The sequence below is a fragment of the Panthera tigris genome, chromosome D4, assembly GCF_018350195.1.
Source record: "Panthera tigris isolate Pti1 chromosome D4, P.tigris_Pti1_mat1.1, whole genome shotgun sequence".
Taxonomy (NCBI): domain Eukaryota; kingdom Metazoa; phylum Chordata; class Mammalia; order Carnivora; family Felidae; genus Panthera; species Panthera tigris.
Window position 1 is genome coordinate 79,901,186 of NC_056672.1, and position 22,703 is coordinate 79,923,888.

The 22,703-nt window shown below is 40.8% G+C and overlaps 1 protein-coding gene and 1 long non-coding RNA gene across 3 annotated transcripts in view; one reads left to right on the plus strand and one right to left on the minus strand.

The window, feature by feature from the left end:
- The window catches only part of STOM (stomatin), a 31,501-nt gene extending 29,431 nt beyond the window's left edge, over nucleotides 1-2,070 (minus strand). The window contains exon 1 of the mRNA XM_007094352.2: nucleotides 1,921-2,070. Coding sequence (XP_007094414.1) covers nucleotides 1,921-1,981 — 61 coding nt within the window. The 5' untranslated portion in view covers nucleotides 1,982-2,070. The remainder of the gene's footprint in view (nucleotides 1-1,920) is intronic.
- Nucleotides 2,071-2,425: 355 nt separating this feature from the next.
- Nucleotides 2,426-22,703, plus strand: part of LOC102964865 — a 28,412-nt gene continuing 8,134 nt past the window's right edge. The window contains exons 1-4 of one of the 2 annotated variants that reach the window (XR_006210349.1): nucleotides 2,426-2,546; nucleotides 4,942-5,035; nucleotides 5,375-6,487; nucleotides 21,234-22,045. This is a non-coding gene — a long non-coding RNA (uncharacterized LOC102964865). Of the gene's footprint in view, nucleotides 2,547-4,941; nucleotides 5,036-5,374; nucleotides 6,488-21,233; nucleotides 22,046-22,703 lie in introns of those variants that run through there. The other variant, XR_006210348.1, reaches the window with a different exon arrangement.

Below are 22,703 nucleotides of genomic sequence, written 5' to 3' on the forward strand. Positions count from 1 at the left end.
TCCTTGTGGAGCCGTTAAGAGGATTGCAATTAGATAATGTTTGTAAAGCACTTAGGCTGTGTTTGACACATGGCAAGCACTCAATCAAATCTATTTAATAAATTCTAGTAATGGCTTTTGTACCTGTGTTTACACACACACACACAGACACACGCACATATATATTTATATTTACATATATATATATATTAAAAAGGCAACCTAGACTATGCAAAAGTTTTTTGGTATGTATAATTTTCTGAGGAGTTTTCGTTAGATTCCGAAAAACATGTCTTAAAAAAAAAAAGTTAATCATAGAAACAAGAAAAAGAAATTAGAAATGGAAACTAGTCTGTGACGATGAAAAACAACTAAAAAAGGGGGATATGAAGTATAAATAAAAATCACGTGTATTCCCAAAGAACCTCTATAAACAGGTATCTCGCTGCAGTTTCACCAAACTGCTAAAGCTGTCCTCACAGTCCTTCTGTCTCCCACCAGAAGGTCAGGGCACAGAGGAAGGGATCCCACCCACCTTCCTATCTAGGAAAAGACAACCAGCTATGAAAGAGGTGGACAGCAGGTTGTAGAGTCAAACTCAGACTTAAAATACGGCTCCATTACTTATCAACTACGTGACTCTGAAGTAACAACCTCTTTGAGTATCAGTTTCTTCAATTACAGCCTTCCTGTTACACTACTGATTTGGGAAGATAACTCTCCGAGGTGCTTAGCAGAGGAAAGTGAGGGATAATTCTGTTGATGCTCCTGGGAAGGATCACTGGGCAGAGGAAATGGGACTTAAATTAGATGGGTGGACAAGGCTGGCTTTACAAATAATCAGAATAAGTTAAGTCCATTACAGGGTTCTCTGTGGGGTGCTGGAAAAGCCCACCCAGCCCCCTAAACTGTCTTTCACCATGTCATCCTGCCTGAAATTCCATCCTTAGAAATAATTCCTTCGGATTGCTATGAGCCAGCTCCAGGGAGGGAACCAGCACCCCTGGAGGTTTGTCACCTCTGTTGGAACCCCCACCCCCAAGGAGTTAGCCAATAAAGGTTCAAGGTGACACCCCTCTCAAGAGTATTAGTTCCTTCACAGGGGAACAAGATTGAGCCACTCAAGACAGGGAAGGCCCCAGTAGGGTGGGGGTACTTATGAGTTCCTTGTGAGAAACAAAAGCCGCAAAGGCGAGGTCCCCAGGACAACTGGAGTAAAGAGGGGGCAAGATAGGGCAGAAAGTGAAGCTAGAAAGAGAGGGGAAGAATGTCAAAAAGAGACTTTCCTTTCTTCGCAAATATAGCAAATATATGTGAGGGGTTAGGGGAAAATCTCACAGGTGGGTCTTGCTTCTTGATATGAAATTGGCCAGGGGTGGGGCTGGGGGAGCAGGAGTTCCTTCCAGCTCCGGAGAAGGGGGGCTCACTCATGGGGTTAGCCGAAGGCTAGCTGGAGGAGATGACCTCCGAGGGGTGGGAAGGAAAGGGGAGTCGGGAGACAGGAGACGCGGGATCCTGAGTGTGGGGTGCAGATTTGCGCCCCGGCTTCACCACTCGCTGGCCCCGAGTCACTTAAGCATTTCCTTGCCCGCATGCGTGCCACGAGATAATGAACGCAAAGCGCTGGCACAGGGCCAGGCATCTGGCAACCGCTGGAGCACTCGAGCCTCTGCTATGGCTTTGGTATTGGAAACGTGCCCTGCAGTGGGTGCATCCTCTGTGTGCCAGGCACGCCGCTGTGCACTCTGCACCCTAACATCCCTAAACCTGACCCCCAGCCCGCGAAGCAGGGTTCGCTATTCTCAGCGTCACCGAAGCTTAAAGCAACGGTCGCACGGCTTAAAGCGGCGGAGACGAGCCTGGGGCTCCCAGGCTGGGTCTCGTTCGCGAGGGAAAGGTTGGGGGGGCGGCGGGGGGCGGCGGAGACGGCGCGGGGCTCACCCCTGAAGGAGTCGGGGAGCCTCCGGGCTTCGGCATCCCCTGTGTGCCGCTTCTCAGACATGCTGCCGGAGCCGCAGACGCCGCTGTCCCGTCCTGGTCGCAGAAGCTGGAGCCGCAGCCGCGAAGAATGCCCGGCGGAGACCCGAGGACAAGACCCAGGCTGCAGTCCCGCCCCCGCGGGACTGGCCAATCCAAGCTCAGTACGGAAGAGGCCACGCCCCCGCGCCCCGCCCGTCTTCCCTCCCCTCCCGCACAGCGGCTGAGTGGGTGCCTCCCACGCGGTCCGTGGACTGAGGGGCGTGGTGTGAGGGGCGCGCCGGCTGCGGGCTGGGGTCCGGGCCCAGGGGCGGCACCGGAAGGGAGGGGAGGGCGGCGCAGAGCGCGGGGCGGTGGCTGGAGATATTGGGGAGGGGGCTGAGTTGGGGGGAGCCTGAGGAAAAGGAGCCAACGGGGGGAGAGCAGCCCTCTGGGCAGACGAGTTAGAGGAAAATGGCGCCCTCCCTGGCCGGGTGGGGTCCGCGTGGAGGCGAGGAGGCGGAGGGGCCCGGGTGTGGCGGAGAGGACGAGGTGCGAGGGGGAGGAACCGACGCGACGCCCTGGAGCCGGAGGGAGTGAATCTCAGGGAGGTGCGTTTATTCCACAGGCTGTAGAACACGTGGCCCACGCCCCGCGGCGGGCTCGTGGCGGTGGGGTAGGGTGGGCGAGGGGCAGACGCGGTGCCCGCGCTCTTGGAGCTTATAGGCCGGCGGCGGGACGGGCCGCAAACAAGTAAACTAACCAGCTCTTTACGAGAGCGAAGAATGCGGCGAAGGGACCGAGGTACTCGGAGAATAGCAGAGGGCGTCTGCTTGGTTAGGGAGCGCAGGGAAGGCCTCTCCGTAAAGAGGGGACATTGAGGTGTGACCTGAATTTGAGACGGGGGGGGGGGGGCGTCAGGCAGGGTTGGAGGTCAGAAAGGAAACCCCAGGCACAGCAGCTGCAGGGGTGTTCCCAGCCTCAAGTTTTGTGTTGGGTGGCGGCTGAAACCTTCCACTCGAAAACCAGGCTGTGTTTCTCCGTGACTTGTCCCGATGCCAGACGGTCAAAGAACGTGGATGTACACAAGAATGTGCACTTTTAAAAACCATTTTATTTTGAAATAAACAGATATCACAAGTTGCAGGGAGTGTACGGAGAGGTTGTGTGTACTCTCTCTATCCACTTTCCCCCAATGGTTACACCTTACTTACCTGGTAGGTATCAGAGTATGGAAATTGACAGTGGCACAAGGTTGTGTGTGTGTGTGTGTGTGTGTGTGTGTGTGTGTGTGTGTGTAGTTCTGTGCCCTTCTATCCCATGCTTAGATTGGTGTAACCACCACTGCAACCAAGTTCCAGAGCTATGCCATCACCACCGAGATGTCCCTTGTGAGGAGTACATTTTTCTTCTTTTTAGTCTGCTCAGTATTGGGTTGTTTCATACCCAACGCTTGTGGTATTTGGTTAATATGAAATGGTAGACTTTCTGATCTTAGCTCTGGAGGCTTGTGGCTGTCAGGATGGAAGGTGAAGCAGGCAGGGTTCTAACAGGTTGTTAAGACAGGGGCTGATCCTCTTTGCCAGTATGTGATCAAAGCCTGATGCAGAGCTGTAAAGTTGACTTCCCGTCACGTATGGGCAAAGAACTCTGTATTTTCCTGGGTGTGGAGCACAGCTTGTGCAGTCGTTTGGTTTATAAGGCTCCTGGTGAAGATAAGGAGGGGAGTACAGTAATTAATGATCCGTCCTCTCTAAATCATCCTTGAGAAAATCCACAGCTTCATTTTTTCCATTCTGCAATGAATAAGCCCCAGAGGCATGTACTTCCTGTTTATGATGTGGTTCCCAGGAAAAAGGAGCAAAGGCACCAGTAGCTGACAAAACGCTTCAGTAAAGGAGGGCTTGATTACAAATTGCATATCATGAAAAACCAGCTTTCATTTTGCTGGAAAAGAAAATGTTTCCAAATGATTTGGATGTTTGTACTCCTACTCGCTCTCTTTGCTCAAGTCTCAAAGCAATCCCAGCAGCATGACTCCTGGAGAATTAGAGACTTCTCCCTTTGGGACAAAGACTTTGATAAACACTTGTTGGCTAGGGTTTCAGATTGCATCAGTTCAGGGAACTCATTCCAGGCCCCAGACCAAGAACAAGCTTTGACTTGATTTCTAAATTACTTTCAGGATGATATTTCCAGATCTTGATTTTAAAATGCCAAATTTTGCTTGCCCGTGAAACTGGTGTATTCTGGTTTTCTCACGTGTATTCCTGTAAAAATGTATTAATTAAATATACTTTAAAAATAAATATCATCCTCTTCCTTTGGGAGACTTTTTAATGCTAAATTTTCTTCCAGGAATGATTAGAAGTTAGAATGGTTTTTGAGAACTTTATGTTGTAAAAATGGCTTATAAGAACTTATATAAAATTAAAAATAATTGGAAGAGAGAATTATTTACAATCTTATCACCTCTAACAGAACTATTATAATTTTGGTGAATTTTTTGCTCTAGTAGTTGCTTAAAGGATATTTGCATGTAAGTTAAAATCATGTTTCCATGATTCTTTTATGTTTTATTTTGCTCTTATTTCCCTAGCATATTTAGGGAACCAAATTAAGTATTGATTGATGGTGATAGTGATGATATTAAGACATGGATTTGGTTTAAAGAAATACATGCACCATGAAGCCATGTAATTGAATAAGTCAGAAGGAAATTTAGTCTGTCTTTTTCCTGTGTCCACTCAAGAAATGCTTTAATAACAACAGGAGAATCATTGTTTATTTTTTTCCTTTAAATTGTGAATCCAGGCCGTTCTCAATGCCGTTAGTGACATCAGCCAGCCAAATACTTTTGAGGGAACATCAATACCAACAAGTTACATCTGTTTGTGGCATTTTCCTCAGGATGGGACGAACAAGTTTGATCTGTTTGTCTATGTGGATTAATTCACATTTATTGTATTACAGCAGCATTTTAACCTTATTAGCTCTTCTCTTTAGGAAATTACTCCTGGAATTGAATCATACCAAGAATTTCACCAGAGGATTTTATACATTTGGGCTGTGGCAGCAGACCAATTAAACCACAGAGCTGGTAAGAGCAGCGAGAGTCCAGGTTCTCAGGTCTTAGGAGTATAAAAAGCATTACTGAAACATTGATGGTATTTAATAGAGCATCTATAGGAAGGCTTTTATTACTCTGCTTTATTTATTAAGAAGCTCCTTTAGCAAATATTTGTTGAGCACCTATTATGTGCCAGGCATCGCTCTAGGTACTTGGGATACATTAATGAACAAAAAAAGATGAAAAATCCTATCCTCCTGGAGCTTACATTCTAGTATTCCTTTCTAATTTTGTTAGTTTGCTAGGGCTTACACAACAAGGTACCACAGGCTGGATGGCTTAAATAACAGAAGTTTATTTTTCTTACAGGTCTAGAGGTGAGAAGTCCAAGATCAAGAGTGAGCAGAGTTGGTTTCTTCTAAGGAGCCTGAGGGAAGAATCTGTTCCAGGTCTCTCTCCTTGACTTTTAGGTGGCCGTCTCCTCCTGTGTCTTCACACTGTCTCTTCTCTGTATGTGTCTATGACCACATTTACTCTTCTTACAAGGATGCCAGTCATCTGGATTAGGGCCCACCCTAATGATCTCATTTTGCCTTAAGTACCTCTTTCAAGACCTTGTCTTCAAATACAGTCACATTCTGAGGTTCTGGGGGTTAGGATTTCAACATACGAATTTTAGGGGGATAGCCCATAATATCCCATATGACTATGGTGATCCAAATTGTTGTCTTTCTCATATCCACATCTCTGAGATATTCAAAACCGTTTATGTTTCCCTGCAAAATGTGTCCAGGTGACCTGTAATTATGAGCAATTATTTTTCTGGACGTGATATATTTTTAGTAAATATTATAAGGAAAGTTCTTCGTTCAGAAGGATGTCTCTACTTGAAATGTTGTTCCATCTAGCCCGTAGTCTACTATTTTGGCAAAGGTATAAATAGAATAAAGAGGGACTATGTTGAAGAAGGGGTTTGACAGGTTATTGTTTGGAGGTTACTAGGATTCATGGTAAACAAAATTTTTTTCAAACACTGTATATGAGGGAAAAGAGAGGCCTATATAATGACATTATTTTTGGTAATTCAAGGAATACCATTACCATCATTTACCATCCCCACTAGTTACTAATTATTATTATCCTGTGAGGAAACAGAGGGTTTACTCACTTGCCCAAGGTCTCACAGATTGTAGCTGGTGTCTGCCCCAAGTCTATATATAACTCCAGAGTTTAAACTCTTAACCCTTCAGAATAATAAAAAGAAACAAAAAGACTAAAATGTTCCTTATACATACACTTCTGAGGAGGCGATATATCTAAGTATACATAAATGAGTACTCCAGTTTGCCTTCAATCTTAATATATACTGATATCTTGAAATGATACTTTTTTTTCAGTGTTTGTATCATTGTTGATTTCCTGTGTCAAATGCATCTGTCTGTCTTAGATATTGAAGTTATAAAGGATAAAACCCACGACCAGGTCAGTATTTTATAGTTTATTTCATTGTATATCTTGAATTACATTGAAAATTTAAAATAACTGTTTAAAAGTTTGGCTTTTTTCTTATAATTTTATTTATTATTATTATTTTTAAAATGATTTATTGTCAAGTTGGCGAACGTAGAGTGTACTGTCAAGTGGGGGTAGATTCCTGTGATTCATCGCTTACATACGACACACAGGGCTCATCCCAACTAGTGCCCTCTTCAATGTCCATCACCCATTTCCCCCTCCCCCCCATCAACCTTCAGTTTGTTCTCTGTATTTAAGAGTCTCATGGTTTGCCTCCCTCTCTGAAACTGTTTTTTTCCCCTTCCCTTCCCCCATGGTCTTCTCTTAAGTTTCTCAAGTTCCACATATGAGTGAAAACATTGTATCTGTCTTTCTCTGACTGACTTAATACCCTCCAGTTCTATCCACATTGTTGTAAATGGCAGGATTTTATTCTTTCTCATTGTCAGGTAGTATTCCATTGTATACATAAACCACATTTTCTTTATCCATTCATCAGTTGATGGACCTTTGGGCCCTTTCCATAATTTGGCTATTGTTGAAAGCGCTGCTATAAACATTGAGGTACATGTGCCCCTATGAATCAGCACTCCTGTGTCCTTTGGGTAAATTCCTAGTAGTGCTATTGCTGGGTCATAGGGCAGTTCTATTTTTCATTTTTTGAGGAACGCCTACACTGTTTTCCAGAGCGACTGCACCAGTTTGCATTCCCACCAACAGTGCAAGAGGGTTCCCATTTCTCCACATCCGCACCAGCGTCTGTTGTTTCATGAGTTGTCATTTTTGGCCACTCTGATCAGTGTGAGGTGGTATCTCAGTGTGGTTTTGATTTGTATTTCCCTGATGATGAGTGACGTTGAGCATCTTTTCATGTGTCTGTTGGCCATCTGGATGTCTTTTTGAAAAAGTGTCTATTCATGTCTTTTGCCCATTTCTTCACTGGATTATTTGTTTTTTGGGTGTTGGGTTTGGTTCTTTATAGATTATGGATTCTAACACTTTATCCGATATGTCATTTGCAAATATCTTTTCGCATTCTGTCAGTTGCGTTTTAGTTTTGCTGATTGTTTCCTTCACTGTGCAGAAGCTTTTTATCTTGATGAGGTCCCAGTAGTTCATTTTTGCTTTTATTTCCCTTGCCTTCAGAGACGTGTCGAGCAAGAAATTGCTGCGGCTGAGGTCAAAGAGGTTGTTGCCTGTTTTCTCCGCTAGGGTTTTGATGGTCTCCTGTCTCACACTTAGGTCTTCCACCCATTTTGAGTTTATTTTTGTGTATGCTGTAAGAAAGTGGTCCAGTTTCATTCTCCTGCATGTTGCTGTCCAGTTCTCCCAGCACTATTTGCTAAAGAAACTTTTTTCCATTGGATGCTCTTTCCTGTTTTATCAAAGATCAGTTGGCCATTCATTTGTGAGTCCACTTCTGGGTTCTCTATTCTATTCCATTGGTCTATGTCTCTGGTTTTATGCCAGTACCATGCTGTCTTGATGATTACAGCTTTGTAGTAGAGGCTAAAGTCCAGGATTGTGATTTCTCTCACTTTGGTTTTCTTTTTCAACATTACTTTGGCTATTCAGGGTCTTTCGTGGTTTCATACAAATTTTAGGATTGTTTGTTCTAGCTTTGAGAAGAATGCCGGTGCAGTTGTGATTGTTATTGTATTGAATGTGTAGATTGCTTTGGGTAGTATTGTTAAAATGTCAATATTTTAACAATATTTGTTCTTCCAATCCATGAGCATGGAATGTTTTTCTGTTTCTTTGTGTCTTCTTCAGTTTCTTTTATAGTTTTCTATAGTTTTCAGCATACAGATCTTTTACATCTTTGGTTAGGTTTATTCCTAGGTATTTTATGGTTCTTGGTGCAATTGTGAATGGGACTGATTTCTTGATTTCTCTTTCTGTTGCTTCATTATTGGTGTATAGAAATGCAACCGATTTCTGTAAATTGATTTTGTATCCTGCGACTTTGCTGAATTCATGTATCAGTTCTAGCATCTTTTTGGTGGAGTCTTTTGGGTTTTCCATGTAGAGTATCATGCCATCTGTGAAAAGTGAAAGTTTGACTTCTTCTTTGCCAATTTGGATGCCTTTTATTTCATTTTGTTGTCTGATTGCTGAGGCTAGGACTTCCAACGCTATGTTAAACAACAGTGGTGAGAGTGGACATCACTGTCATGTTCCTGATCTCAGGGGGAAAGCTCTCAGTTTTTCCCCATTGAGGATGATATTAGCTGTGGACTTTTCATATATGGCTTTTATGATATTAAGGTATGTTCCTTCTATCCCAACTGTCTTGAGGGTTTTTATTAAGAAAGGATGCTGTATTTTGTCAACTTCTTTTTCTGCATCTATTGACAGGATCATATGGTTCTTATCCTTTCTTCTGTTAATATGATGTATCACATTGATTTGTGAATATTGAACCAGCTTTGCAGCCCAGGAATGAATCCCACTTGATCATGGTGAATAATTGTTTTAATATACTGTTGAATTTGATTTGCTAGTATCTTGTTGAGAATTTTTGCATCCATGTTCATCAGGGATATTGGCGTGTAATTTGCCTTTTTTTGTGGGGTCTCTGTCTGGTTTGGGAATCAAGGTAACGCTGGCTTCATAGAATGAGTCCAGAAGTTTTCCTCCCGTTTCTATTTTTTGGAGCAGCTTGAGAAAGATAGGTGTTAACTCTGCTTTAAACATCTGGTAGAATTCCCCTGGGAAGCCATCTGGACCAGGACTCTTATTTGTTGGGAGATTTTTGATAACTGTTTCAGTTTCTTTGCTGGTTATGGGTCTGTTCAGATTGTCCATTTCTTCCCGTTTGAGTGTTGGTAATGTGTGTGTGTGTGTCTAGGAAGATGTCCATTTCTTCCAGATTGTCTAGTTTGTTGGCATATAATTTTTCATAGTATTCTCTGATAATTGCTTGTATTTCTGTGGTGTTGGTTGTGATATATTCTCTTTCATTCATGATTTTATCTGTTTGGGTCCTCTCTGTTTTCTTTTTGAGAAGTCTGGCTAGAAGTTTATCAATTTTGTTTATTTTTTCAAAAACCCAGGCCTTAGGTTCATTGATCTGTTCTACTGGTTTTTTTTTTGGGGGGGGGATTCTATATTGTTTATTTCTGCTCTAATCTTTATCATTTCTCTTCTGCTGCCCTTGGGGTTTCTTTGCTGTTCTGCTTCTAGTTCCTTTAGGTGTGCTGTTAGATTTCGTATCTGGGACTATTCTTGTTTCTTGAGATAGGCCAAGGGGGCACCTGGGTGGCTCAGTCAGTTGCGCATCTGACTTCAGCTCAGGTCATGACCTCACAGTTTGTGAGTTCGAGCCCCAGAGCCTGCTTGGGTCTTCTGTCTCCCTCACTCTCTGCCCCTCCCCTGTGAGTGCTCTCTCTATGTCTCTCTCAAAAATAAATAAACATTTCTTGAGATAGGCCTGGATTGCAATGTATTTTCCTCTTAGGACTGCCTTTGCTGCATTCCAAGGGTTTGGACTGTCATGTTTTCATTTTCATTTGCTTCTATATATTTTTTAATTTCTTCTTTAATTGCCTGGTTGACCCATTCATTCTTTAGTAGGATATTCTTTAACCTCCATGCATTTGGAGGTTTTCCAAACTTTTTCTTGTGGTTGATTTCAAGTTTCATAGCATTGTGATCTGAAAATATGCTTGGTATGATCTCTTTTGTATTTATTGAAGGCTGTTTTGTGACCCAGTATGTGATCTGCCTTGGAGAATGTTCCATTTGCACTTAAGAAGAATGTTTATCCCGCTGCTTTTGGATGAAAAGTTCTGAATATACCTGTCCAGTCCACCTGGGCCAATGTGTCATTCAGGGCCATTGCTTCTTTATAGATTTTCTGTGTAGATAATCTGTCCATTGTTGTAAGTGGAGTTTTAAAGTCACCTGCAATTACCATATTCTTATCAATAAGATTGTTTATGTTTGTGATTAATTGATTTATATATTTGGGTGCTTCCAAATTGGGGCATAAACATTTATAACTTAGTTCTTCCTGATGGATAGACCCTGTAATTATTATATAATGCCCTTCTTCATCTCTTGTTAGAGCCTTTAGTTTACAGTCTAGTTTGTCTGATACAAGTATGGCTACTCCAGCTTTCTTTTGATATCCAGTAGCATGATAGATAGTTCTCCATCCCCTCACTTTCACTCTGAAGGTGTCCTCAGGTCTAAAATGGGTCTCTTGTAGACAGTATATAGATGGATCTTGTTTTTTTTATCCATTCTGATACCCTGTGTCTTTTGATTGGAGTATTTAGTCCATTTCCGTTCAGCATTATTATTGAAAGATATGGATTTAGTGTCATTGTGTTATCTGTAGCCTTCATATTTGTGGTGATGTCTCTGGTTTTTTGTAGTTTTGCAACATTCCACTCACAGAGTGCCTCTTAGGATCTCTTGCAGGGCTGTTTTAGCTCCTTCAGTTTTTGTTTGTCTTCTATTCTGAAAGATAGGCTTGCTGGATAAAGGATTCTTGGCTGCATATTTTTCCTATTCATCACATTGAATATTTCCTGCCACTCCTTTCTGGCCTGCCAAGTTTCAGTGGACAGGTCTGCTACTACCCTTATGTGTCTACCCTTGTAGGTTAAGGCCCACTTGTCTCTAGCTCCTTTCAGAATTCTCTCTGTATCTTTGTATTTTGCCAGTTTCACTATGATATGCCATGGAGAAGACCTATTCCTGTTACGTCTGAAGGGAGTTCTCTGTCCCTCCTGGATTTGGATGTGTGCTTCCTTCCCCAGATTAGGGAAGTTCTCAACTATACTTAGTTCAAGTAAACTTTCTGCCCCTTTCTCTCTTCTTCTTCTGGAACTCCTATCATACAGATATTATTCCATTTCATTGAGTCACTTAGTTCTCTAATTCTCCCCTCATGGTCTAGTATTTTTTTTATCTCTCTCTTTCTTGGCTTCATCATTTTCCATAATTTTATCTTCTATTTCACTTATTCTTTCCTCTGCCTCTTCCATCCTTGTGGTCACTGCATCTAGTTTATTTTGCACCTCATTTACAACATTTGTTAATTCATTGTGACTCTTTTTTAGTTCCTTGATCTCTGCAGCAATAGATTCTCTGCTGTCATCTATGCTTTTTTCAAGCTCAGCGATTAATCTTATGACTATTGTAAGTCATAAGACTTGATCAGATATTATCTGTTTGATCTTGATCAAGATATATATGATCAGATATATCTGTTTTCAGCATTTCTTTAGCTGTCATTTCTTTGTGTAATTTCTTTTGAGGAGAATTCTTCCATTTTGTCATTTTGGCTAGTAATCTGTCCCTTATGTGTTTTAATAATTGTGTCTTGCACCTGTGAGCACTACTATATTAAAAAGGGGTCATACAGAGCCCAGAGCCTGGCCCTCCAGGAAGTGTTTTTGGAGTGTGTTACATGCTCTCTGTTGTTGTGACTCTGGTTGCTCTATCCCTACTCATATTGATGTTTTGGACCCTGCACCAGGTGTGCTTTGATTTGTTCATTGAAGTAACTTTGGAAAAAAATTTAAAAAAAGAGGGTGGTGGTGGTAGAAGAAGCCTTATCTCATACAAAGAGAGAAATGACAGGGGTGGGGAAAAGGAAAAGAAAAGAAAATTGAAAGGCAGAGAAACTATATGGCTTAATCCAGAGAGAGAAGAAAATAAAGAAGAAGGAGATACAGAAGAGGTATAAAAAGAATACAAAAGAGGTATAAAAAGAATAGATTAAATATGTCTGCTTAAACAAACCAACAGCCAGAACAACCAGACTATAGAAGGGAAGAAATAAGAGGAAGAAAAAGAAGAAAAATACACACACACACACACACACACACACACACACTACGAATTGACCAAGAATTAATTACATCAGAAAATGCAAAACCGCTGGCTGCACTGGTCTGAAGGAGGGGCTGTCTGGCTCAGTCAGTGTCAGTCTTGCTCCCTCAGATACACAGTTACCAGGCACGAGGAATGTGGTTTGGTGTGGATGGGTCCCGCCTCCATGGTAGCCCCTTGTCCCTTCCTTGAAGCCCCACCTTGTTGGTGATGGGGAGAAAAATGACAACACCCCAGTCTCTCCTCCCCAGACCAGGGACCCAACCCACTCGTTCAGGCCATCTTCACTGTGCTGCTGGGTGCTAGCAGACCGTTTTGTTCCACTCCACCACACCTCCCAGGCGCTCAGCTGGGATTCAAACCCCGATGTCTTAAAGGATCCTGATCCCATGCTGCAGTTCTGGGGTAGAGCCACTCCACTCAGCCAGCTGACAAAGGGTCTCTGGCTGGCACGCAAGCAGGGTCTTTTGTCCTTGGAGCAGCTCTTTGCCATCTTCCCATAGCACTCACGGGAGGGGATTGCTTTCTCTGACTGTGGACTGCACCTCTGAGCTAGGTACCGAGCCTGGGGCTGGCCCTCTCCCTCTCCAGGCACAGGAACACGGCAGCCTGCCAGTCCGGAGAAAGCCCCGCAGTTAGAAATTGGATCTTTCTCTGTTTTTATCTGTTCCCCCGTCTGTGGTTTTTTTCTTGTCCAAATACAACCCTACACTTCCACAGCCTCTCTTTCTCTTCCTTTTGTCTCTCCACAGAAGGGGCTCCCTCTCCTCCATTCCTATGCTGCCCATTTTATCTTTCCTAGTGCAGCCACACACCTATGGTCTGCTAAGTTGTCCCCGTGGACCCCTGGAGACATCTGTGTCACTCTGCATCCCCGATACTTGGAATTCCAAGTCCTCTGGTCTCAACACTGCTGTGTTTGAGGGACAAGGGATCTTTGGGTCCCCCTACTTCTCTGCCATATTGATTGGATCTGTTCTCATAATTTTAAAGAATAATTTTGTTTTTCATTTGTATATGATGAATAGGGCAGGTAAATTGCCTGGAGACATCAGGCAAGGCTTCTGTGGAAAGCCGAGTTTAGTGGGATAAATACAAGTTAGAAAAGGATACTTCAAGAATGCAGAAAAGCCCTGTACATGCATGGATATATGACAGAGCTTGATATTTTGGGGGAAAATGCAAGTAGTAAGGTACACAGGAAGTTGAGCAATGAGAGATGACCATGGACTAAATGGTACATGCCAAACTTAGAAGACAAACATGAAGCCTCTGGAAGATCTTAACAAGCGGGGTGGAATGAACCCTTCCTACCAAAGGTCATATAATAGACCATCTGAATAGGCCTATAATTATTAAAGAAATGGAATTGATAATGAATAATCTAAAACGGAAAGCACAGGCCCAGATGGGTTCACTGGCGAATTCTCCCAAACATTTAAGAAACAAATTACACCAATTCTCTACAATCTCTTCCAGAAGATAGAAGCAAAGGGAATACTTTCTAACTTATTCTATGAGGCTAGTATTATTCTAACACCAAAATCAGACAAAGACATTATTAAAAAAAACTACAGAACAATATCTCTCATGAACATAAAGTCTTCAAGTGTAAAGGTCTTCCACAAAATATTAGCAAATCAACCCCCAGAAGGTATAAAAAAATTATATACTGTTTCATGTAAAATGGTTCAACATTTGGAAGTCAGTTAATGTGATCCATCATGTCAACAGACTTAAGAAAAATCACATGGTTATATCAATAGATGCGGAAAGATTATTTGACAAAACCCAATACTCATTCCTCATAAAAAGTCTTAGTAAACTAGGAATTGAAGAGAACTTCCTCAACTTAGTAAAGAACATGTACAAAAACTTACAGTGAACGGCATGCTTAATGGTGGGAAACTTGAAGCATTCCTGCTAAGATCAGGAACAAGGCAAGGATGACTTCCTCACCACTCCTTTTCAGCATCGTACTGGCAGTCCCAGATAATGGAATAAGACAAGCAGAGGAAGTAAAAGTATCCAGATTGGGAAGAGAGAAAATAAAACTCTGTTTGCAGAAGACATTATTGTCTACGTAGAAAATCTATACTTGCACGCCTATGTTATTGCATAAGGAAGCAAAAGAAAAGGGGAAGTTACATAAATAAATAAAAGACCCAGAGCAAATAGTTTCACATTAAATATGGTATTATCTTGTTGTAGTTTTATCAGCTAATATATGAACATAAGGTTATTGAAATATATCAATCCCAGTATATCATTTGTGACTAGCTGAGCATAAAATATTTTTCACTACCTGTGAAGTCTTTTTTTTTCTTGGACCCTCAGACATAATGGCCTTGAAGCTGCTGAATGCAATTATTAAATCATTGGGAATTTTATGGGTGGTATTTGTTAGTACACTGTATCTTTATTTTTAAAAACCTATTTTAAGAAGTCAGCAATGGTCATTTCAATATTGGCCGTTAAGTAATGCAAGGATAGTAATGTAGAAGTTGATTATTGTATCTGTGTTACCTATCTTTGTTCAGTACTGAATTCACGTAGGTCATGACAAATATTTTTTTTCCATGTTGACTAGTGTTCGTTTATAGAAGAGGCCAAGGAGTGGCATATTTGCTACTAAAAAATAATAGCTATCATATTTTAAATACCTGCTATATGCCAGGAATCATGTTAATTGCTTTACCCAATTATCTCCTTTAATCCTTATGAAAACACTGCCTAGTAGCTCTCAACCCATTCTAAACGGAGGAAACTGAGAATGAAAGAAGTCAAGTAACTTGGTCAAAGTCACATGGGGGAGCAGTATGAGTAGTGGTTAAGAGCACAGGCTTTGTGGCTCTATTGCCTGCATTAGATTTCTTACTCTACCATTTCCTAGCTCTGTGATCTTGGACAACTTACTTAACTTCTTTAAATTTCATGTTTCTCATCTGTAGAATGGAAATAAAATAATCCATGTGGTAGTCTCAGCTCAGTGTCTGGTATATAGTAAGTACTTCAAAAGTGTTAGCAGTTATTAAGGGAATTGTATGTTACACAGGCATGCATCGATTTTATTATTAGAACAAAAAAGTGACACCACAGGTTTAAACTTAGGTCTCTCTGACCCTAAAGCTCCCTCATTTCCCTCAATTTAACACCATTTCTGTAAATGTTTAGAGATGGAACTCATTCTCTTTCAGTTGCTTAGATTCTGTGAAAAAAAAAAAAAAAAGATTTGCCAGTTTATAAGTCAGGATGGAGTAGATTATGTTGCATTAATAAACAAGTTTCATATATTTAAAAAAATATCTTCACATTTTATTTATTTATTCCTTCATTCATTTTTACATAAATTCTACGCCCAACATGGGGCTTCAACTCATGACCCTAAGATCATTAGTCACATGCTCTACCAACTGAGCCAGCCAGGTGTCCTGAACAACTTTCATATTTTAATGATTTATCGTAAAAATTATTTCTTATTCCCATTTCATGTCCTACCTGAGATGACAGGGGCTTTTTGTCATAGTCCCCTAAGGATCTTGGCAGACGGAGGCTCCGTCTTGACGTGTCTCCACCATCACCAAGCCAGGGAAAAGGTTATGTAGCGATTTGTGCCCTGTCTCTTGAAGACGTCTGCTTGGAAGTGACACATGCCACTGCTGCTTCTGTTTCATTGGCCAAGCCAGTATCATGGCCGGAACTAACTTTAAATGGACAGGGGAAAGTATAGTTTTCTGGGTTCAGGGAAGAGGAGAACTAGACATCAGTGAGCAGCATTAATGACTACTATACCAATAATTTGAACTTTTTAGCTTCCTGATTTGATACTGATCTTTTCCATTTCTAAACCTGCCCCCATCTCTTCTTCTGTGTGTAAATTCTTCGGTAAAAGCCTAAATATAGTTTCCAAAAAATGCCTCTCTTAGAGAGGCCCCACCCAAGGACTAGTGAATTGAAATATCGAAGAGTCAAACTCTGGATGCGTGTCTTTTGAGAAACCTTCCCAGATGGTTCTGGTTTGCTCCCTGTTGTGACTATGCAGTTGTAAACTCATATTCATTTTCAGGGGTTACTCTTAAAACAGATGGGAGGTGAAAACAGCTCTGAGACAGAGTTGAAAGGAGTGGAAAGAAGAAGGCATCAGGACAAAAATTACAAGTCAATCCCGCAAGGTTCTCAGCTCAGGCTTAACTGTGTTCACCGCGGAAGTCCATGTATCTTGGGCAAGCCTAGATGACTCCAGCGTTTCGTGTACGTAAGGGAATACCAATCCTCATTGAAAAAGACCTACCTCATAATAAATCAAGGGAGACTTTACTCCTGCCCCAACTTTTTATTGAAAAAAGTTCAATCATATGGAAGGTTGAATGCATTAACCCACTACTTAATTCAACCAGCACTAGCATTTTGCTATATTTGTTTTATTTGCTAATTTTTTGATATCCACTGGTAATTGTTGCCTGAATCAATTATTTTATTGAGGGGCAGGGTTTGCCAAACAGTGATTTTCTGATTTTATTATTCCGTGTATGTTTATTATCTAGCATTCTTCAATAAAGAAGAGCTTTCCTTTATCAACTGGAGATGAATTAAGTTTTTCCTAAAAAGGCAGAGTAAATGCTTGCTTCTTTAAAATAAGGAAGATTTTTCAGGAGCCTATATTTGATTTAAGAACACTCAGCCAGCACTGTAGTAGACAGATGATTTGAGTATAGCAGAAGCGTATGCATATAGTTCTACGCCCAACTGTCAGACTCAGAATGGTAAACCATGGTGAGCTGCAGCGAAAAATGGTGTAGAAATGATAGTGGCTGTATCACTGAAAACAGAAGTCAGTAGCATTAGTGGCAAGGCTTTGGAAGTGTCAAAGGACAGGACCCACGGCACAGACGGCGGTGGTTCCGTGAGCACCGGTCCCAGTTGGTGAGTCCCAGTGGCTGTAGTGCCGTCAGTGTGCTTGGCAGCACGCCACTGTTTTGTTCATTAGCAACGGCAGGGAAGGTCACCAGCAGAGGAGCAAAATAGTGCCAACCAGAGGGTAACCAAGAGGATTTTTCTGTAGAGCATCCATGAAGCAGAGACTGGAGCTCTTAACGCGCGTGAAGAGGCAGAATCTGTGGCAGAGACGGGTCGGGCTGGTGTGATCGGAGAAGAAGCGCTGCGTCTTACCAAGAAGAGATCACACTGAAGAAAGGATCCTTTTCAGGCAAAGGAAACTCAAAGGAGAATGTGACGTCGGGAGTTGGAAAGTGATATACGGTGATGGCAAGTGGCTCAGGTTGAAAGAAATTTGAAGATACTAGTTGACTCGATGAGGGAGCCAGGGGAGCTACAATGGTTGAGGAGTCAGTTCTGTGATCACAAATAGGATGCATCTCTCCATTTCTTCAAGTCTTCTACTCACTGCCTTGTGGTTTTTTATGGTAGACCCTCAGATTCAAGTAAAGATAAATCCACATTTTGTTCCTGATAGAATTTACATCCCCTGAAAAGTTAAAATGGTCTAAATACGAAGTTTAATTTTAATCTGTACTGAACGTAGGAGTTGTGGTTACTACAAGTTAGCCAAACCATATAGAGCAATTAAGGAAATAATGATTGCTTTTTTTCCCTTTCCCTTTTAGCTTTTTTTTTTTTTTAATATAAGAACAAAGTAACTATTTTTGTTACTGCACATTTCCTCTAAACATTGGTTTCTTGATGGAGAAAAGGAGACTTTTTCTACCGGAAGAGAAGCAGTTGAGAATTATTTCTGTGTTTAGTTCTGTTTTTACTATTTATTAACCAAATGTGCATACACCACAAGGAAAATAAAAAGGCAAGCCATGCACTGAATCATGGCAAACAATCTGCATTGTAATTTGCATGTCATAAAATTAAGGGGTAATTTTACACAAATTTCCTCAAAAAGCAATGAATTTAAATTATTCTTAGAATTCAACAAAGTGATTATAATGCAGTGTAGTTGAACTTTTACCTTTTTTAATTGTAAAAGCTACCATATTTTTATAGAGTGGCAATACAAGAAGTAATAAAAGTGTTCGGTCGTGTCAGTGATTTTCTTCCCCCTTGAGTGAGGCTAATCCATTTCATGTTCCATAGGCACTCACTGAACCATTCCTAGCTCTATTAAAAGGTAATTTATTCAAGTGTTGAAATCATCACAAGATTTTTCTGAGCATTCTAGACCTTCCAAAGTGGCAGCAAGTTCGTTGTTGCCTCAGCAGTATCAGTCAGAGCATTGGGTGTGCACAGTTTTGTGACCACAAGGAAAGGGAGCAGTGTGGTAGTTGTATTCAGCAGAGTTCCTGTTTGAAAGACGCCTTCTCTCTGAGTCCTTCCTGTAAACCTTAATTTAGAAACAGATGAACCATAGCACTAACTGGAGAGCAGGGGGTGAGGTGTGGAAACAAGAGAAAAGGATGTTTTATTCTAAGTTTTGAAGCAACCCTAGGCAGTTTGCAAAGTGGGCCATTTTGTCCTTGACATCCTGTCCCTGCTCTTCCCCGCTTTTCCTCTACTTCATAGTGCAGTGGTGCTAACTTACCCTAATCATCACATTGCCCCGATCCAGCCAAGCATGTTTTCTGCCTCCAAAGCTCTCTTTGCACCAGAATTACCTACATTCCTCTCCCGGAGAGTCTCTGATATTCGAAAAATTCATCGAATTGAAATTTCATTGAATTGATTTGCCCTAACAAGTCTATGGATTATTAATAGCCAACCTCCTAACATTTTCAGATATAATTATTATTTTTGTGAAAAATACCCACTCACACCTAATTAGTTTAAATTTGAAGATATTTCTTTTATTATAATGATGTATAAAGTTATATAAGCAGTTTCCAAAAAGGGCGTTTTTGGGGAGGGGAGGGGTGAACGCAGTTTGTTTATCTCCTGGAAGACCGGTTCTACATGTGTTAGCAACCTAAGCTGTTCCAGCTTTTCCACAGCCTTACATTCCTATGCATATAAGCCTGTGTGTTTTCAAGCTCTCAGTTATTTCACCCTTGATGATGGTAGTGGGGATGTTGGTTTTACTGTAGGAGTTGTTTGAGTTCTTTCCTATACCTTGGTTACAAGTTAACTAAGTGCCTTTGTTACTGGGTTTCTGTCTTTTTTAAAAGTAATCTCTACATTCAGCGTGGGGCTCGAACCTACAAACCTGAGATCAAGATAGGTTTCTGTCCTGAATGACTCAGTCAAGGAAAAACAGATGAAGAAAAACATGTAATAAGCACTATAATGAAGTGTCTTAGAGGCATTGAAATTTGGCTTTATTAATTTGCTCAGTAAATATTAACTAGATGCCTACTATGTGTCAAGAATAGCCTAAGTCCTGGGGATACAGTGAAAACAGACATGGTTCCTCCATGGAGCTTACTGTCTAATGGTTCCAGACAGTGGACTGCAAGTAACATGTCTTCAGGGAAATAGTAATTACATAGAGATCAGGCAAGAGGCAGAGACTTCCTTTCATATTTCATGATGGTAAAGTGGCATTTCATACTATGAAATGACAAAATAGCTAATCAAGTTATCTTGTGTGGTATTGGACTGTGTACTCACTGAGGAGGAAGTTCTGGGGAACCAGATGACTTTTGCCATAGAGCAATTTAAAAGGGGAGAGGAGTGATTGAACCATGAACTTTAATGACGTGGGATGATATAAAGCAAGCAGGTGACGTACTCAGCTGGCAAAAATATTGCCTTAGTGGAATGACTGTCAGAACTTTATGAGATAGTGTTGAAAAAAATCTCGTACGGTCATAGGGTTTTCAGAGGTATCTGAAAACCAAATTCAGAGATTGATTCCATGGTTTAGTAAATTATGTTAGTACATGAATTCACATACTTTGCCAAGTATTTTATATGAATGTTGGGTTAAACCCGCTTGGGGAAGAGAGGGGTCTTGACAAATGGAATAGTGATATATGACAGAAACCAAGGCTTAGAGAACCCCCAAACTCCTAGGTTTATCTAAAACAGTTCTCAATTGTGGCACATCCATAGTTGAGTGTTACATCCACAAAAATTATAGGAGGATGCTCACTTATGCCATGAAAATATGGAGAATATTTGCAGGGATGGATTTGAGGGTTCTTGACCAAGAAAATGGAAATGGAATTTTTAGATGAAGCCAAATTAATCGATAAGCTCACACTTGACACTGTGGTTGCCTGGGTAGCCAGCTATAGTCCTAACAGTGTACTGAGCTGGTTAATCCCCACAACACTGAAAAGCTGGGAATAATTGGGCCAAAAGAAGGGATAAAAAATTTTAGGGGATAGCAGTGTGGGTTTAGATCTGTCGTGCAATCTGTCCCTGGACCCCTCAGAGGTGCCCTAATGTATTCGAGAAGACTCTCAGTTTAATTTTGCCACAAGGAATGGATTAGTGAAGGAAGTATCAGAATCTTTAAAAAGCACTTGACTGGCTGCCCTTTCTAGGCTGAGAATGCTGATGGATAGGGCCACATAATCTCAGTAGGGGTGGCAGAGTCCTATGACACAGAGGAACAAGTAGAGGGCATGGTCATCACATAGCAACGTAAATGCGAGGATCAAATCTCAGGGGAATCTTACCATAGTGAGTTTATGAAAGTTTATTTTTGATTGTAGGAGCTATGTGTGACTATTTTATATTGCTAAAAATTAAAACAAAATAAAGAGAATTTTAAAAATAAGAATCCATAAGATATGAATAAGAAAATAGATAAAAAGCAAAGCCTCCCTAGATGCCTCCCTCTAGTGCCTCTCACTTTCATGAAATGCTCAGCAGAAATTCTCCACTGCAGAAGAGGTTCTTGATACTAAGACATTCAAGATGGCTCACTCTGTAAATGCAGGTTCTCTTTTGTCTCCAGCCAGCCCGGTGCTTGCTGAAGGGACTTGTCAACACAGTGGCCATGGTGTCGGTGGTAGAGGCTCTGCATGGGCTTCAACAACTTGGACTTTCTGTCTTCAAGGCTGCCCTGGTCCATGCAATGGCTGAGGGCTCAGGTGGCCAGCAACAGCGACCAGTTCGGACTTCTGGACTTAGCATTACACCTCCAGGCACCTCGCCAGTTCTCTGTTGGCAAATATGTTACGGTGGATCTCTTCCAGCGTGGGGAGTGGAGAGCAGTAATTTTAGATCTTATGTAATGACTTCCTTTATGATAGCTGAGGGTCATCTCTCATCCTGCCATCCTCTCTGCTTCCCTTCTGTATCCTTTCAACATAACTTCTGATTGAGTCAGTATTCAGTATTTACACGACACCTATGCAAATATTATGCAGAGTCAAGCATCATAATATATTATGATCATAGTTCTTATTTTGTGCTTTTCCTGAGGTTAAAAATTGCTCATTTAAATTTTTTTTCTTGTGTTTCTTTGTGCCAGTTACTGATTTAAATTGCCTTTCAGTATAATTTTATGTGTCCCAGGGTAAATACTAATGGAGACCTACAGACCACATGTCTAAATGTTCAAAAGCTGTAAATCAAACTACTAAATAAAATCTCTTTTCTTCTCTAGACTTGACATATATACCTTTACAACAAAACAAAATTATCTCAAGCTGTGGTTTTTGAGATAATGATGCCTGTGAATTATTAGACAACTGAATTTTAATTTTTATTGCACATGTCTGTGTTAGTGATGTTTGGATAAGTAGTAAAGGCTTGCCAAATGAATAAATCATTATGTTCTTTTCTATAAATTTTGTTTTTCTTAATTTCTGCAAAATGTTACCCTGAAACTTCACATAAAATTTGATTTATTGACAATAATGCTATATTAGACCTTTCTTGAGTTATGGTAGACCTTACTAATTTTTCTTTTAAAACATTCAAGATAATCTATTAAAACTAAAAGATAAGATTCTGATTATAATCAACAAATATATAAATTTTAAATACAATGTTTTTTAAAGCTGGAATTTTCAATTTAATATTTTGACATTTTAATTAAATCATATTAAACATTTTATAAAAGTAAAACTAATTCTTGGGGCGCCTGGCTGGCTCAGTCAGAAGAGCATGCAACTGTTCATCTCAGGGTCATGACTTTGAGCCCGACGTGGGGTATATAGATCACTAAAATGAAAAAAAAAAGTAAAACTAATTACAATTCTAGAATTAGTATCCATCAGTATAAAGTATGAATACTTGCTTCCCACATATTACTTCTAGACATATGCACAGATTTAAGAATAATATGAATTATGTAGTATTATTTAAAATTACAAAATGTTTCTCAGCTGTGTAACAGTGTTGAATAGTATGCTAATTAGCATTCTATTAGAACGCTATTAGAATTCTATTAGAATTCTCCAAATGGAATCCAAAATGA